Source organism: Oncorhynchus nerka, linkage group LG27 (genome assembly GCF_034236695.1).
Source record: "Oncorhynchus nerka isolate Pitt River linkage group LG27, Oner_Uvic_2.0, whole genome shotgun sequence".
In the NCBI taxonomy this organism is placed as follows: Eukaryota; Metazoa; Chordata; class Actinopteri; order Salmoniformes; family Salmonidae; genus Oncorhynchus; species Oncorhynchus nerka.
The window spans coordinates 69,931,367-69,948,551 of record NC_088422.1 but is presented as its reverse complement, the minus strand read 5'-3'; the positions used below and the strand labels follow the sequence as shown (position 1 = coordinate 69,948,551).

Genomic DNA, 17,185 nt, shown 5'->3' with positions numbered 1-17,185 from the left:
CTGTTTGGAGGAGAGAGAGAGAGAGAGAAGGGAGAAGAAAACAGAAAGTATGTGAATATTTTCCAGTGAATTTCTGATGAGACTAATCGCACAGTGATGGACTCGAGAATGTTTACTGCTCCACTTAACCCCGAGGCCCTATGCAAACCCGCTGTTGCTTGAGGAGGACTCAGCCTTGTGTAGGACTAGAGTGGACCTGTTTGGAGCTGTGTGCTTTGTTCACAGACATGTCCTCATTGTCACTATTTGCAGTACACACTGCCAGTTGCAGACTGACAGAGAGTTTGTTCCTTGTAGAAGCACAGGCCAGACCAAAGGTACACACAAATGTCGTTAACAGTTTCTTTTATGTTTCATAAGACTAGGTGAATCCATTATGCCTTTATACATTACTCCTGGTGACTTAAGGTTAAATATATGTTGATAAGATTTGACTGATTATTTTTGAAGAATATGAATATTGTGTTAGATAGTAAAGGTCAAAACAGCTATTTGAATTAGATTGTTCCTTTTCATTTTGTATAGCCTCGTTTGATGTTATCATACACACATTTAAGTAAAGAGCTAAAGCCAGGATGACCATTATGGGGTGATAGGAGAGAAGAAGGGTGGTCAATTGTAGTAAGGAGAACCTGAAATGGATGTAGAGGATTAATAGAGGCACGGAGAGGGGTGGGGAAAGACTGTGGGGAGTAGGGAGAGGGGGACTGTAGGGAGAGGGGGGGACTGTAGGGAGAGGGGGGACTGTAGGGAGAGGGGGGACTGTAGGGAGAGGGGTGGGGAAAGACTGTGGGGAGTAGGGAGAGGGGGGGACTGTAGGGAGGGGGGGACTGTAGGGAGAGGGGTGGGGAAAGACTGTGGGGAGTAGGGAGAGGGGTGGGGAGGGACTGTAGGGAGAGGGGTGGGGAGGGACTGTAGGGAGAGGGGTGGGGAGGGACTGTAGGGAGAGGGGTGGGGTGGGGAGTAGGGAGAGGGGTGGGGTGTGTTGGGGTACTGTGAATGTACTGTGAATTGAAATGCAGCGTGGGGAGTGAGGCTGATTATTCTGTTTGGGGAGTTAATTGAAGGAAGGTGAAGCAGACATTGCCTCATCTCCCGGCCTCTTCCAATCTCAATCACTGATTATTGTTAAATAGGAGCCGCTTAATGAGTGCATTTGATGAATTGTTGCATTTCTGTAAGGGGAAAGAGGGGCTATGAGGGGGAGATATGGGAGAGGAGGATGGGTGGGGGGAGATAATATGGAGGGAGGTGGCTGTCATTCACCCATGATTGACTTCAACCTTTTGAGAGCAAAGAAAACCTGGCCGCTTCTCTGCAGTTTTTTAATCAATATTCATTGCTCCTTGAAATGTTCTAATTAAAATGGTAGAAACAAATTAAACCATTGTATAGTGGAAAAATGCATAGCATTCCTCCTGAAACGTCATTTCTTTGCGTATTTCTTCAGAAATCTTTATTGAACCTGTTCATGTTTGGATTTATCCATAGTAGCTCCAGTTTTGTATTCTTAACACACCTGAAATAACTCTAACGTAACTGACATTAAACCACTATATTGTGACTTATGCAGGGTTGGAAGGCACAGACTATTTCCCCAAATTAATAGTGCTTGTATTACCCAGAATGCCTCTTGTCTGCTCTGGTCCTTATCATTGTAATGGGATGCGCTTTTTTCATGGAATAATTATTTAATTAGGTGGCCTAATAAGCTTTTCAGTTGGCCAAGGTAGGCTTTTCAGGCCGTCTCACTAATTGGCTGTAACAGAACTATCCATTCGCATGACAAAACACCAGTAGTGATCAAAGTGCAAATTCCAGGGATGGCAAATAAAGTCAAAAGTAATATGATTATTTGTGAGTGATTGCGAGACAGAAACCTTGTGCAAGGGTTTCCACGATCTTTTAAGATGTCTATCAATTCCATCAGGAAAATATGTGTGCAGTTTTAAATGGAAAGAATATATAATAACATCATATTTTTGTGAGCTTACAGAAACTCAGTTGTATAATAGGACCAGACAGTAACTAACATGGGACGTGTCTTGTGTTTGATTTTCCAGGTGACGGCATCAGAGGTTCTGCCAGAAAGCATGTTCATACCAGTACCAGGCCCAGACAGAGATGCACAAAGCAGCACCCCACAGGCCACGGCTAACTCCAGCTCTGAAGATATCAAGAAACAAGCCGGTCAGTATAGCACCATGTATTTTCCTGTGCTTTAATTGTCCCTCCTTTCATTTATATGTGAAGGATAGCGATGGTACGGTTCTCCTTTTGGAAAATGTAATGAAAATGTAGGGGATCATGCCAAGGCTGTCATTGACAACAAAGGAAAAATAATGATTCCTGCATCTGCAGGAGTCTGAATTAGTTATTACGTCTGTGTGTTGCAACCTCCCCCTTCCTGGTGATTCTGAAATGATACATGCGTCAAGGACTCCTAAGTAGAGATAAGATGTCCTCTGTTGAAATTACATTTTCTTGCAGAAAGACTCTGCTTATGTGGGAGCCGCTTTAATTAATTAATTTTCTTTCTCTTTATTTATTGACAGAACCTTTAGATGCTGAGCCTGAGAAAGGGGTCTCACTGCCTACAGAAATAGCTGAAGCTCGCAAGTCACCTCTGGAGGATCAGCAGTCTGGAAGGGAAGACACAGGATTCCTGTGTTGGAAGAAAGGCTGTAACCAGGTCTTCAAGTCCTCTAACTCCCTCCAGGTGCACTTCAACGAGGTTCACAACAAAAGGCCTCAGCTGCCTGTCTCTGACCGGCATGTCTACAAGTATCGCTGCAACCAGTGCAGCCTGGCCTTCAAGACGGTGGAGAAACTGCAGCTGCACTCGCAGTACCACGTCATCAGAGCAGCCACCATGTGCTGCCTCTGTCAACGCAGCTTCAGGACCCTGCAGGCCTTGAAGAAACATTTGGAGACCAGCCACCTAGAGTTGAGCGAGGCTGACATCCAACAGCTCTATGGAGGCTTACTGATGAACGGAGACCTTATGGTCATGGGAGATCCATCACTTGGAGAGGACCACGGAGGACTGGGAGAAGATGACAAAGAGGGAGAGGACAGTGACCAAGAGGAAAAGCAAAGCCCAACAGGTAGCGACTCTGGCTCATTGCTAGAAGATTTTGGATCAGAGCCCAAGCGTGCCCTGCCATTCAGGAAAGGTCCTAACTTTACCATGGAGAAGTTCCTGGACCCATCTCGTCCTTTCAAGTGCACTGTGTGCAAAGAGTCATTCACACAGAAGAACATTCTTCTGGTTCACTACAACTCTGTCTCACACCTGCACAAGGTCAAGCGGGCCCTACAGGAGTCCACTACTGGTCAACCAGAGCCCACCAGCAGCCCTGACAACAAACCATTCAAGTGCAGCACTTGCAACGTGGCTTACAGCCAGAGCTCTACTCTAGAGATCCACATGCGCTCTGTCCTCCACCAGACCAAGGCCCGAGCAGCCAAGCTTGAAGCAGCAGGAGGAAACACCAGCTCCAGCAGTGGTTCTGGATTAAGTGGCGGTGGATCCTCCATCAACACTTCAAGCCCAAGCCCAGCTACTAACTCAACAACCAGCTCCAGCAACCACAGCTCTTCTGGGGCTCAGACTACACAGACTATTCTTGGAGGCAACCACATGAGCCAGTCTCACAGCATTGAAAGCCTTGGGAACTCCTCGATGACTTGTCATCCGTCTGAAAACCATGAATCAAAAAAGAAGAAATTTGCAGACATGCTCTCTGCAAGGGGACAGCAGCACCAGCAGCAGCAACAGCTTCAGCAGCAACAGCAACAGCAGTTGGCTCAGGCCCAAGCCCAAGCCCAGGCCCAGCTCCAACAAGAGCTCCAGCAACAAGCTGCCCTCATCCAGTCCCAGCTTTTCAACCCAGCACTTCTTCAGCACTTCCCCATGACAACTGATGCTCTTCACTCACTGCAGCAACAACAGCTGCTCTTCCCTTTCTACATCCCTGGAGCAGAATTCCAACTGAATCCAGAGATGAACCTCAACAGTTCTGCACTTGGCCTGTCAAGCTCCACTGCCAACTCTCTGTTGGAGGACCTGAAGAACTCTGCCCAGCAGGCTCAGGCTCAGAGCTGCCTGCAACAACAGCTGATGCACCACCACCTTCAGCAGCAGCACCAACAGCAGCAGGCCCAAGCCCATTCTCAGGCCCAGGGCCAGATGGCTTTGCTTCAGCAGAGTGCCAATCTACTTCACCAGGCTGAGAAAAAGCAGAAGGCCGCTGCCGCCCACAATGAGAAGCAAGAGAGAGAAAGGGAAATGCAAAGAGAAAAAGACTTAAGAGAGAAAATTGAGGAACATGTCACAAAAGACAGCTCTGACAACAAGTCAAACGAAAAAAAGGATATGCAACAGACTGCAATGAACTCCAACCACGATCCTGGCTTTCCTCCACCAAGGATTGCTTCAGATGCTCGTGGAAATGCCACTAAAGCCCTTCTGGAGAACTTTGGGTTTGAGCTAGTGATTCAATACAATGAAAACAAGCAGAAAGCTCAGAAGAAGCCAGCGGGGCCTGGACCAGCTGGAACAAACACTCCTGGTGGGATCACGAGAGTGGTGGACCCCATTGAGGGATTGGAGAAGCTGGAATGTGAGGCCTGTGGAAAACTATTTTCCAACATACTGATTCTGAAGAGTCATCAGGAGCACATCCACCAGGCCTTCTTCCCATTCCGCTCCCTGGAGAGATTTGCCAAGGAATACAGAGAGCAGTATGACAAACTGTATCCACTCAGACCCCAGACACCAGAGGCTGCTCCTCCTGCTCCTGCACCTCCTCCTCCTCCTCCTCCTCCTCCACCTCCACCCCCTCCACAGAGAGCCCCAACACCAAATATTCCTGTCTCTGCTCCCTCCATCACACCCCCAACTGTGTCGACCCCACAGCCTCCTGTTCAAATGGCTCAAATGTCCATGCCAATGGATATGCCCCTCTTCTCACCACTCATGATGCAGTCAATGTCTCTACAGTCCATGCCCTCCCAAATGCAATCCCAGATGTCATCTGTGGAGTCACAGTCACTGGCTAATGATCTGGCCCAGCTTTACCAACAGCAACTTACACCAGCCATGCTACAGCAGCAGCAGAATAAGAGGCCCAGGACACGTATCACTGATGACCAGCTTAGGGTCCTTCGGCAGTACTTTGACATCAACAACTCCCCCAATGAGGAGCAGATTAAGGAGATGGCAGATAAGTCAGGGCTGCCCCAGAAAGTCATCAAACACTGGTTCCGCAACACCCTCTTCAAAGAGCGCCAGCGCAACAAAGACTCACCCTACAACTTCAACAACCCACCCATTACCACTATGGAGGATACCAAAATTGACTCTAAACCCCCTTCCCCTGAGCCTCAAAGACAGGAATGTTATGGGAGTAAAAGGTCCTCAAGAACAAGGTTTACAGACTACCAATTGCGGGTGCTTCAGGACTTCTTTGATGCGAACGCCTACCCCAAAGATGATGAATTTGAACAGCTCTCCAACCTTCTGAGCCTCCCCACACGTGTCATTGTGGTGTGGTTCCAAAATGCTCGTCAGAAGGCACGCAAGAATTATGAAAACCAGGGGGATGGAAGTAAAGATGGTGAACGAAGAGAACTGTCCAATGACCGTTACATTCGCACCACCAACCTGAACTACCAGTGCAAGAAATGCAGTCTGGTTTTCCAGCGCATATTTGACCTCATAAAGCACCAAAAGAAGCTGTGTTACAAAGATGAAGACGATGACGGGCAATACGACAGCCAAAACGAGGACTCTATGGATCTTTCTCATGAATACTACACCCCCTCTGGGTCCTCCTGTCACACCCCTATGCCTTCTTCCTCAAGCCTCTGCCCTCTCCCTCCCTCCACGTCAGCCTTTTCCCACCTCTCATCCTCTGAGAAGGAGGAAGCCTCACCAGCTAACACATCAAACTCTTATGATGAGAAGCCCAAACATTTGGCTGAAATGTCCTCAGATCCACGTGAGCATCAGACCACCATCAAACAGGAGACTGTGCATCAGCCCCAATCTGAGACTCAACATCAGAGAAGAGAAGCACGAGATGAGAAGCCACAAACAGCCCCAAAGACAAACAAGCATTCTTCTCCTTCCCTCTCTCAGCAGCAACGTGAGTGTGGTCCCTCAGCCTCTCAGACAAGCCAGGCTGAGAGAGCTTCTCAGAGCTCCCACATGGGCCTCAACCCTCACATGAGCTCTGCATCACAGCAACAGCTTACACAGCAAATGATCCAATACCAGTGTGAGCAGTGCAAGCTTGGTTTCCCAACCTTTGAGCACTGGCAGGAGCACCAGCAACTCCACTTCCTCTCTGTACAAAACCAATTCATCCACCCTCAGTTCTTGGACCGCCCAATGGACATGCCCTTCATGTTGTTTGATCCTAGCAATCCCCTGTTGGCCAGTCAACTCCTCTCTGGGGCTATGCCACAGATCCCAAGCAGCTCTGCCACCTCTCCATCAACACCCACCTCCACCATGAACTCCCTGAAGAGGAAGTTGGAGGAGAAAGCAGGCACTAGCCCAGGAGAGAATGACAGCACCAACAGTGGGGAGGAGCCACAAAGAGACAAGCGCCTAAGGACTACCATCACACCTGAGCAGCTGGAGATCCTCTACCAGAAATACCTGTTGGACTCAAACCCCACTCGTAAAATGCTTGACCACATCGCTCATGAGGTGGGACTGAAGAAGAGGGTAGTGCAAGTTTGGTTCCAAAATACCAGAGCCAGGGAAAGGAAGGGTCAGTTTCGGGCTGTAGGGCCTGCTCAAGCTCACCGGCGATGCCCTTTTTGTCGTGCTCTCTTCAAGGCGAAAACTGCACTAGAGGCACATATCCGTTCCCGCCATTGGCATGAAGCCAAACGTGCCGGTTACAACTTAGCTCTCTCTGGCATGTTCACTGAGGAAGGGATGCAAATGAAGATGGATCCTCTGGATATCTCCAGCTATTCCCAGCTTGCACCTTCTAACAATGATGGACAATGCTCCTCTCTGTCACCAGTGAGCAAAAACATGGACTTGTCTCCAAGGGCCCTTTTGAGCCCTTCATCCATTAAAGTTGAAGGAGGAATGGAGGACTTTGAGAGTCCATCTATGTCCTCTGTCAACCTTAGCTTTGACCAGAACAAACTTGATAATGACGACTGTTCTTCAGTGAATACGGCCATCACAGATACCACCACTGGTGATGAGGCCAATGCTGACAATGACAGTGCTGATCAAAAGCATGGTCAAAATAGTGGTGATTATCTATCTAAGTCTGTGGGTACAGCCCCCTCCCTTGAAAATGACGACCAGATGTCCTCAGGGCTGGTGAGCCCTGCGACAAGCTATTATGCTAGAGACTATGAAAATGAGAATATAATTGACTACAGTGAGACCTCCAGTCTGGCTGATCCCTGCTCACCAAGCCCCGGAGCTTCCGGCAGCAGGAGCATCGACAGTGGAGACCGTCCTGGTCAAAAGCGCTTCCGAACTCAGATGACTAACCTCCAGCTGAAGCTGCTCAAGTCCTGCTTCAATGACTACAGGACACCTACCATGCTGGAGTGTGAGGTACTTGGCAATGATATCGGACTTCCAAAGAGGGTGGTTCAGGTGTGGTTCCAGAATGCTCGCGCCAAGGAGAAAAAGGCCAAGCTCAGCATGGCTAAGCACTTCGGGATCAACCACACATCCTACGAGGGGCCGAAGACGGAGTGCTCTTTGTGCGGTGTCAAGTACAGTGCCCGTCTCTCCGTGCGAGATCACATCTTCTCTGCGCAACACATCAACAAGGTAAAGGACACCATTGGGAGCCAACTGGACAAGGAGAAGGAGTACTTTGACCCAGCCACTGTCCGTCAGCTAATGGCCCAGCAGGAGATGGATCGCATCAAGAAAGCCAATGAGGTCCTGGGACTGGCACAGCAGCAAGCCATGCAGCAGCAGGGGATCTTTGATAGCCCCGCCCTGCAGGCCCTGAACCTTCAGTCTGCCTATTCAAATCTGCAAGGGATGCCCCCTGGACTTCTGCCAGGTGTCGGAAGCACCTCCCTACCTGGCTTTAACTCATCAAACTCAGGTATGTCGTCGCTCAGACGTCACTCTTTCATCAGAGTTGTCTTAAACCGATGAAGCACTCTTGGATCAAATGTAATATTTTGTCATATCCATAATTGAAAAGAAGTGATGTACCAGTATGGAGAGGGAAATGTAGGGTCTCATTCAAGTAAAACCATTAACTAGGTCTTAACTGGGAAAACTAGTAAGCACTTTGGAATTATTAGGGCTCTGAATTTCGCCTACATTTTCCAGTATGTAGCGTTTCGACCTTCTTCAGATGAAATATCCTTGTCATCAATCAATCTGTCATCTGGAAATATTCACATTGGAATACATACATGTAATACAATGTAACAGTGTGAGGGCACCTTCCATTTTAATCTGGATTTGCCAGGCACCTGTAAACAGGTTATTTTTACATCACGTTGTATTTCATAATGAGTCATGCTTTCTAGTAAATGTCATTCATTTCATTCATTTGACAGTGTTGGCCTGCGTTATTGTAGAGACGCTGCTACAACCAACAAATACAATATAAAATCTGAATGAGCATCTTCAGACATCTGCTGTCAGCTTTATGATCTACTTGAACTGTTACCACTCAGTTAGAGAACATTAAACAAAGTCCTAAAATGAATACTAATAGCTCACTTCCTTCTCTAACCTCTTTGACCTTGGGAACATTAGTAGTACTTGACATTATTATCAATTAAATTACATGTTTTGATTTCCTAAGTTTGTTTAAAGGTCAGTGTCATACTTTATGTAAAGAAACCATTTGCACATGTTTGAAGTAGTAGATACTGGAGTCCTTATTATGTTAAGATGTATCTAAATCCTCAGTTTGTCTGTTGTTTTCTTTATTATTGCCCAGCTACTTCTTGATTGATTAACTCTAGTAAATATTGTGATTGAGACCTCTTCTCATGGGCCTTCCTGGAAAGGTTGAGTTTCTGATTGGCTAACGTTGAATCAGCAAATGCTATCAAATGAATGACCTCTGGTGAAAAACATTTATCTTCAATAAAGTGCTCAGTTATTAATGCACTGAGCTCCAATAATTAGTGCGTACAGTAGCTCTCTGGAACACCTTAGAAAAACACATACATGCATCTATGAATAACTAATGTCTTGAATCCCCCTCTAACTCTGAATTCTCCTATTTCTCTGTTTCATCTCCTCTAGCTTTAACTCCTCCCAAACCTCCAAACCTCCTGAACATGCCTGGTGCCAGTGTTCCTTCACCCAGCCTCCCTACATCTGGATTACCCAACAAGCCTCCCTCTTCATCCTCATTGGCATCACCCAGCCCAGCACAGGCCAACACTTCTGTCGCCCACTCCAGCCCTACTTCCACCTCCACCACCACAACAACCCAGTCAGGCTCCCGGCCTGAACACCCCAAAGAGCGTAATGCTGAGAGGTCAAGAGAGAAGGAGAAGCCCCACCACAAGGAGAAGACAGAGAAGCCCTCAACGCCATCCTCCACTGGAGGCACCCCAGCCCCATCCACCTCTGCTGCCAGCGCCAAGAAAGAAAAACAAGACGCAGCTGTGCCCGCCACCTCCATGCCCACACCGGGTATGGAGTATGTGGTAGACCCTGCCCAGCTCCAGGCCCTGCAGGCTGCCTTGGCATCAGACCCTACAGCTCTACTGACTAGTCAGTTCCTGCCCTACTTCATGCCTGGATTTTCCCCTTATTACGCCCCGCAAATACCTGGAGCTCTCCAAGGCGGCTATCTGCAGCCAATGTACGGCATGGAAAGCATGTTCCCCTACAACCCAACATTGTCCCAAGCGCTGATGGGCCTGTCCCCAGGCTCCCTGCTTCAGCACTACCAGCAATATCAGCAGAGCCTGCAGGAGGCACTACAGCAGCAGCAGCAGCAGCTTCAGCAGATCCAGCAACCCAAAGCGAGCCAAACTCCAGTTCTCCTTCAACCCTTGGGGGACCGCAAAGAATCTGCCAAAGATCCAGCGAAAACAGAGGAGCAGAAAGGCAACCCCCACCGAGAGACCTCTTCCTCCTCCTCCTCCTCTCACAATAACCTACCCTCCAAGCAGAACGAGATGGATGGCAAAGTCGCAGACCCCCTTCTAGACCAATACATCGTCCCCAAGGTGCAGTACAGGCTGGCGTGTCGCAAATGTCAAGCAGTCTTCAGCAAGGAAGAAGCGGCCATCAATCACCTGAAGTCTATCTGCTTTTTCGGTCAGTCTGTGGCAAACCTGCAAGAGGTGTTGCTGCGTGTCCCCAGTGGCGCAAGTGCAGGGGTGGGCAGCCTCTATGACTGCCTGGCCTGCGACACCACATTGGATGGGGACAAAGCGCTTAGTCAACACCTGGATTCGGCTTTGCACAAACACAGAACAATCAAGCGATCAGCCAGAAATGCCAAAGAGCACGCTACTAGTTTATTACCTCACTCTTCAGCCTGCTTCCCCGATCCTAACACCGCATCTACCTCGCAGTCTGCCACTCATCTCATCAGCACCCCCCCTCCTCCGCCAACGACATCAGCCACCATGCCGTCCTCCTCTGTCTCTTCATCCTTGTGCTCCACCTCTGCCACCCCACTCAACACCACAGCTGCCGGCAAACCCTGGCCCCAGGCCCCTTTCTCCAGAGCTTTAGCTGGGAAGCCCAATGCCACTCCTTCTTCTTCTTCTTTTCCTCCAGTATCCTCACATTCAACGGTTACCTCAAGTTCATTGAGCACCTCAGGAGTTCAGACCTCGATACCAACAGACGTCTTTACCGACGAGTCTGACTCTGACAGCAGTCAGAAGTCAGCAGACAGGCTGGGCAGGACGGCAGAGGTGCCGCAACAGCCCGGCTGTCTCAAAGACAGTAGTAGTTGTAGTAGTAATCTTGCTAGTGTAGGAACGGACTCCATCAGATTGTAAAAGAGCTTTCGATGATGGACAATATTTTAAAAACGCAAAAGACAAAAAAAAACACAAATGGGAAAAAACAAACAAAAAAGCAGCGATGTTAAAATACGTTTAAAAGTATACAAAACAATTTCAGAAAAAGATGTGTAAAGACTAACTGCAATTCCAAAGCTTGTAACCAAAAATTTAAATGTTAGTGGATTGTTTTCCCATATCAACATGCTGGTTTTCGTTTCTTTCAACTGAAATATATACATATATATGTATAAGAATAGAAAAGATCACTGCAGTTAAGTTTTGGGTAATGATAGAGGAATGCTGTATAGCAATGGACTGCCTCAAAGTTGTTAAATGGCCCAAGAACCCTTTTGACAAAGTCAACAAGCTGTCCCTTGTTTGTGTAATGATTTCCACTTAATAGCACAGTCACAAAAAGCCAGTATGTACTGTATGGGAGAATAGTCTAACAGTTTTCTGCTGTCAAAACGTTCAAATACCAATGGCTTGCAAAAGTAAAAAGAATAATGTAATGTCTATTTTATTCTCAGGTCAACAGCTCACAGACGTTTTTCTGTTACAGAAATTCATTGTTTTACACCTTTTGTTCCGAACAGGAGAAACATTTGTGTTTTTTTCTCCAGAAATTGATTTTAACGACAGAAAGTTTTCAAATGAGTGAAAATATCATAAAGGCATAGCTTTCTGGGCATTTAAAAGGGTAGCTGATCTGCTGATTTTAAACATTTGAAATTCTCTTAAAGGGGGAAATTTAGCAATCCCATTGTACCCAGACACGGAGAGCATTGCAGACATGTTGATGGGGGATAAAAAAGATTTTTTTGATAAAAAAACTTTCTGTATTTATGATAGATATGAACATTTTTGGTGTTAAGTAGATTGTTGCATTGGAAATGAATTTAAACAGTATGGTAGATTGAAAAAAAACTTTGTGTACATTTAGCTTTTGTATCGTCCAACTTTAAGGCGCTTCATTTGATGTTGTCTTGGTCATTCTGATAGACTAGATTATGGAGCAGTAACTTACCTGAACTTTATTTCTGTCTTCTTCTCGGCTTCTTGGCTAACGTTCACCCAACTGCCACTCTCCCACTAGGCAGGATCCTCTCTTTCAAAATGTTTTTTCTCTCTGTTTTGGTTGGTATGGTTCTAACCAAAAAAGAAAAAAAGACCTGGGGTGAAATGTTAAACAATATTTAATTTTATTTCTGTTACCTTTGTGCACTTAACTCTGTCTGACTCATAATTCTCACTTTACTTGTTCCTCTCTCTCCTCACTTTGTTTTTCTCCTCCCCTGCATCTGTAGATATGAAGATAGTTACTCCTCGTGCACTACGAAGCAGGCCTTTTGTTCTTCATGTAGTGTGGCTACAGTCTTTTTTCGGCTTTATTTTCATTTAGACTTTACGTTGTTGTTGTCATAGATGAAAATTAAAAAAGAATAATAATAATAATAATTCTCACGCTTTAAAACAAAAAGAAAATCCAAAGACTAAACACTCTCACCATTGGTGCATAAAGATGAGAAAAAGAGGCTTCTTTATACTTGAGAATTTGTTGCTGTTTTTAGAGGAAAGAAACAAAGTTTTAAAATAAAGGAGTACGCATCAGAGTTGCCGTTTTTGCTTCTTTGCAAGCAGATAGGTGGCTTTTTTACGTAAAATACCAAGAATACCAAAAACCAAAAAAGGGCCCTTGTCCTTGCATTGTGGAGTAGCACCGTTACAGAGCCATTGCAGTTTGTAAGATAGAGGTTATAAATCTTTGTTTTAACTTTTCTGTCACTCACAAAAGTACTTTTTTTTAAAGAAAATGTATAAGGTCTGGTCTTCAAGGACATACGTTTTGCTGCTAATGTAGAATTTTGAAAAAAGAATACCTAGCTAGATGCATGCTCATTTTGCTTTTTGGCTAAGCTTTAACTAAAACAACAATAAACCATTTTCTTGCCTCTGCGACATCTTTTTTTTTTCTTCTTGCAAAAACGGAACTTTGAAGACTGTGAATATATGTTCCAAAGGACATTTTTGCCGATTTTCTTTTTGAACAGACCAATGTTTAAAGCCAATGATATATAACATTAGTATAAAACAGTGCATTCCAAAAATCACATCAAAGTCGTTTTTTTTTCTTAAGCAAGGACTGATTTCATTTGAAATAATTAGAATTATTATGATTTTTCTAATTTCTAAGGTGACTGTAAGCTGTTGTGTGAAGTTAGCATTCTGTTTGCTGAACAAAATTACCTAGATCTGTCATTTGGTGTCTGGCATGGAAAGTTGATAAGAACCCCTCCTTCCAGTTTGTTACTCACTTGATCAGCAAGTAATAGTGGTTACCAATACATGTATATAATACATCTGGTACAGACGCGTCTCCTAGGTTACATCATCATGCCTCTCAACTTACAAGTCTCAGAAGGAAATAAAGTCTGGAGTGTTGGCCCAACTTCCTGGGACATCCAATTGTGACTTGCCCCAGGTGTCTGCAGGGTGTTAAGCCATTTTCACGCACGATGTTGATTACAGGTTTCTAAGGGACGTCTTCATTCCAAAGCGTTATAAGTCTGGAAAAAGCAGGAGTTTTTTTGAAGATGTCCCTTGTGTTCAGATACTGCAGTTAAGAGGTATGTCATGCCTTCATGTCCAAAGAGGTCACTCGCTCCATCTTATTGCAGTGGAAATGGATGTGCTTAATTATCCCCACTCTCTCATAGATGAAAAACGTTTATTTAATTCCTTTACACCAAAACCAAGGCATATTTAAATTTGTGAATAACTGGTTTTCGGCCACTAGTGTATAGCAAGTGTATTTGCCCTAATTGATACAAAGCTGCAATCTAGGAAGTGTGTTAAAAGTGTTACGTCTTGCAGAGCAATGTGATTTGGTGTTAATACTTCCTTACGCATGCTGTTGAAATTGGGTTGATTTGGTCTGCAAGCTTGCCACTCCTCTAATCATGTTCTCTAGAATATTGTTCATATGATTCTTTTTTGAGAATTCTAATGTTGTACAGTTTATTCTTGAATGCGTTTGCTTTATTTTGGTTTTCAGATGTCAGACATGTATTATTATTTTCTTATAACTATTTGTATGTTATTTTAGTTTCTGTATATTACTTTTCCTCATATAAATTAACACTAGCTTTAATTTCAATTGCTGAATTAAAAAAAAAAAACTTTATTCTATGACCTGGCCACTTTATGGTGTAATAATGTTCTTATATTTGTTTGTCTTTTTTGACACTGTTTGATCTCTTATTTCCAAAGTGTAATCTTTGTTTTGGGCTCTTTCGTGGAAGACGGTCATGGTCTTCTTCACAACAGATTCAGCCAGCATGGACTGTGTGTGTGAGTTTGTATGTGTGCGTGTGAGTGAGTGTGTTTCATAAGAGCCAGCATCAGTTTTGAGTTTTTATACATTTTATTTTATACTGTACTTTTATTTACGCACCAAAACGTACTGAACCGAAAGCTGGATTATGAATAAAGTGGTGAAGTTTTAGAAAATTTGAATTTTAAAGTTAACAAAAATCAAAAAGAGGAGAAAGACGATACCGAAGCACTGAGCAGTTTTTATTTTGATTGAATATATGAATGTGGCCAAAGCTTTATGCAGTTAAAAACAAAAATTTAAATTACAATTTGTGCCCCAGATAAGTGTATATTTTATTGTGGCACAAAACAATAGATAACTGAGATCCTTTGACTCACATTGGGATACTTGATTTTCACGGACAATTACAAAGAAATAAAAAGACAAGGTTTTGCTGTAGAGGTCATCTTTTGCCCACTGTGAAAATGAACATGTATACAGATATAGATATATTTAAAACAAGACATCAACTTTTTTGTTTGAAATGATAAAGAAGGAATGAAAAGAAGAAATGAACTCTGGGAAACTTTGGAGATCTTGCTGAGAGGACAGGGGAGGCTGTGGGCACACCAAAACTGGGCATGGGAGCCAAAGGCAGGCTCAAGGCGGCTTTAATATCACAACCATATTTGCTTACATCTCTGAGATGGGAATGGACTCTGGAACCAGTGGACATGTGACACGGAGAGGAAAGACATTAGATAAAGAAGCTGAACTATAGTGGCTCCAGCTGCTTCCTGGCTCTGTCTGTCTCTCTCTCTTCTCCAGCTCGGCCTCGGCTTCTGCTCTTTTACGGACATGTTTCCGCACTTCTGGACGGGATGGACAGAGATGCTCGCTTCATTTCTCCCGGTTCATGTTGTTGCTACCTGTTTCATTTCCTCCTGCTTGTCTCGCTGATGGACAAGTATAAGCTCTCCAGTCAGATGGCGGCTCGCCCCTCTCTCTGTTCATCACACCAACCAAAAAGAGAAATGAGCCAGAGAGAAAGGGGAAGGGTTTTCTAGGCTGCCATTCCTAAAGAGGCAGTTACACACAAAAAAAGCGAATCAACCAAAATTAACAACCAAACTAACAAACAACCAAACAAAACCATTTGCTCCAACTTCAAAGATGAACTGTTACTTGGAGCTCTCTCTGTTCCTTTTGTGACTCCTGGTGCCACAATGTTTTTTTAATGCATTTTCTTTTTCTTTTTGTTTCCTTGAATTATTCCTCCTCCGAGCCTCACAAGCATGGCTCCGTGGCTCCAGGCAGCCCACTGAGGGTAGAAAAAACAGCCTTGCAATGTACAAAAAAGAGCAAGTTAAACCAAAAATGTTGTTCTTGATGTCTTTTCTATACTGTAGTCTTGTTAGCTTTTTTGTTACTGTAATTATATGATGAAGATTTCCAAACTGTACCAAATTACATGGAAACTAACATACATAAAACCACATGGAACTTCAGACTTTTAAAGAAACTTTTGTCACAAAAACCTTGTTGTCCTAGTTAAGTTGATTGTAGATGGTAATTGAATATACTCCTTTGAAAATATTTCATCAAGTATGTTTCTTGCTCATTGTGATACATTAAAAAATTATGAGCATAAAATGCATTACTTTGTGTGCCTCCTTGTGTGTTTTGTTTGAATTCAGTTGTATTGTATGAATGAAGACTGCAGATGAAGAGTGCAAAAGTCAAGAGTCACATACAGAGAGAAAATGTTGAACACTGAATAGTAGTTTGTTCATTTAGCTCAAATCAGAATGCCTTTCCTGCTATGAATGATTTGTATACGTTGATACAACTATAGCTGCACTCTCTGTACCAACCATGAACACTTGATCCTTTATGCTTTGTATTTACAGTGTAGAGTTGAAATACAGTAACCTTACACAGCCATAGCTTAGCCGTATTCTCCATAATATCTATTATTTTCCAACCTTATCCTTCACATTTGTATCTTATTAAGGGTAATAATGATCTTAAAACATCATTTGCATCGTCATTGTTTTAATTAATGCGTAACAAGTGTGATCTTGTCAGATCCCTTTAGCCTCTTCTAAATCTTCCATGCCCTGAGATGTGTCATCCTTCATATTTAGATCCCTGGTAGGGATGCTCTCTGGACATGATTAATTAAAACATATTAAGGAACGACTGCAGGATCTCACTTAATTAGAAGTGGCTGTTTGTGACTAATTCAACTTGATTAAGGCTGAGAAAAATTCTAACTCCAAGTGAAGTATATTGTGAACAGCAGTACTTTTGAATTCCTTTTGACTGATGTTGGAACTCAAGTGCATTGTGTATTACTACTGGGCACTTATTGGAAAATGAAGTCATTGAGAAGCTTGGATTTCTGATTGTTAGTGCTTGTGTGTGCTGTTCGCAGCTCTCAACCTTGAGAATGCGCTACATGTATTTGCTAGCGTGAGTGTCTGTGTGTGTCATTGTTTTACATGTGTTTTGATGACTATTGGAATGAGGATGTGAGAATGAAAGGCAAATGAGCTTGTACCTGATCACATATGGCACAACGAGACCAGAGCCAGATCACATTTGGCACAACGAGGCCAGAGACATGTATTTAGAGAGTTGGGCCAATGTGGTTTCTGCATTATGATGCATTGACATGACACTACAATATTCTATGGCAGCCATGTTAGCTCCCCATTAACATTACATGGGGAATATTTAAACCATAGAATTAGAATTAGAATGCTACATTTCAATAGTAATTTGGTATGATCTCTATGATTTAAACAATGCTATGTAACTGAATGTCTAGAATTAGAACAATATTCAACATTGTAAAAGTTG

At 44.0% G+C, this 17,185-nt stretch overlaps 1 protein-coding gene across 1 annotated transcript in view; it reads left to right on the top strand.

Moving 5' to 3' along the window:
- The window catches only part of LOC115116255 (zinc finger homeobox protein 3-like), a 114,576-nt gene extending 98,599 nt beyond the window's left edge, over positions 1–15,977 (top strand). Inside the window, exons 8-10 of the mRNA XM_065011949.1 lie at positions 2,064–2,190; positions 2,556–8,108; positions 9,275–15,977. Coding sequence (XP_064868021.1) covers positions 2,064–2,190; positions 2,556–8,108; positions 9,275–10,998 — 7,404 coding nt within the window. The 3' untranslated portion in view covers positions 10,999–15,977. The remainder of the gene's footprint in view (positions 1–2,063; positions 2,191–2,555; positions 8,109–9,274) is intronic.
- The last annotated feature ends 1,208 nt before the right edge of the window (positions 15,978–17,185 follow it).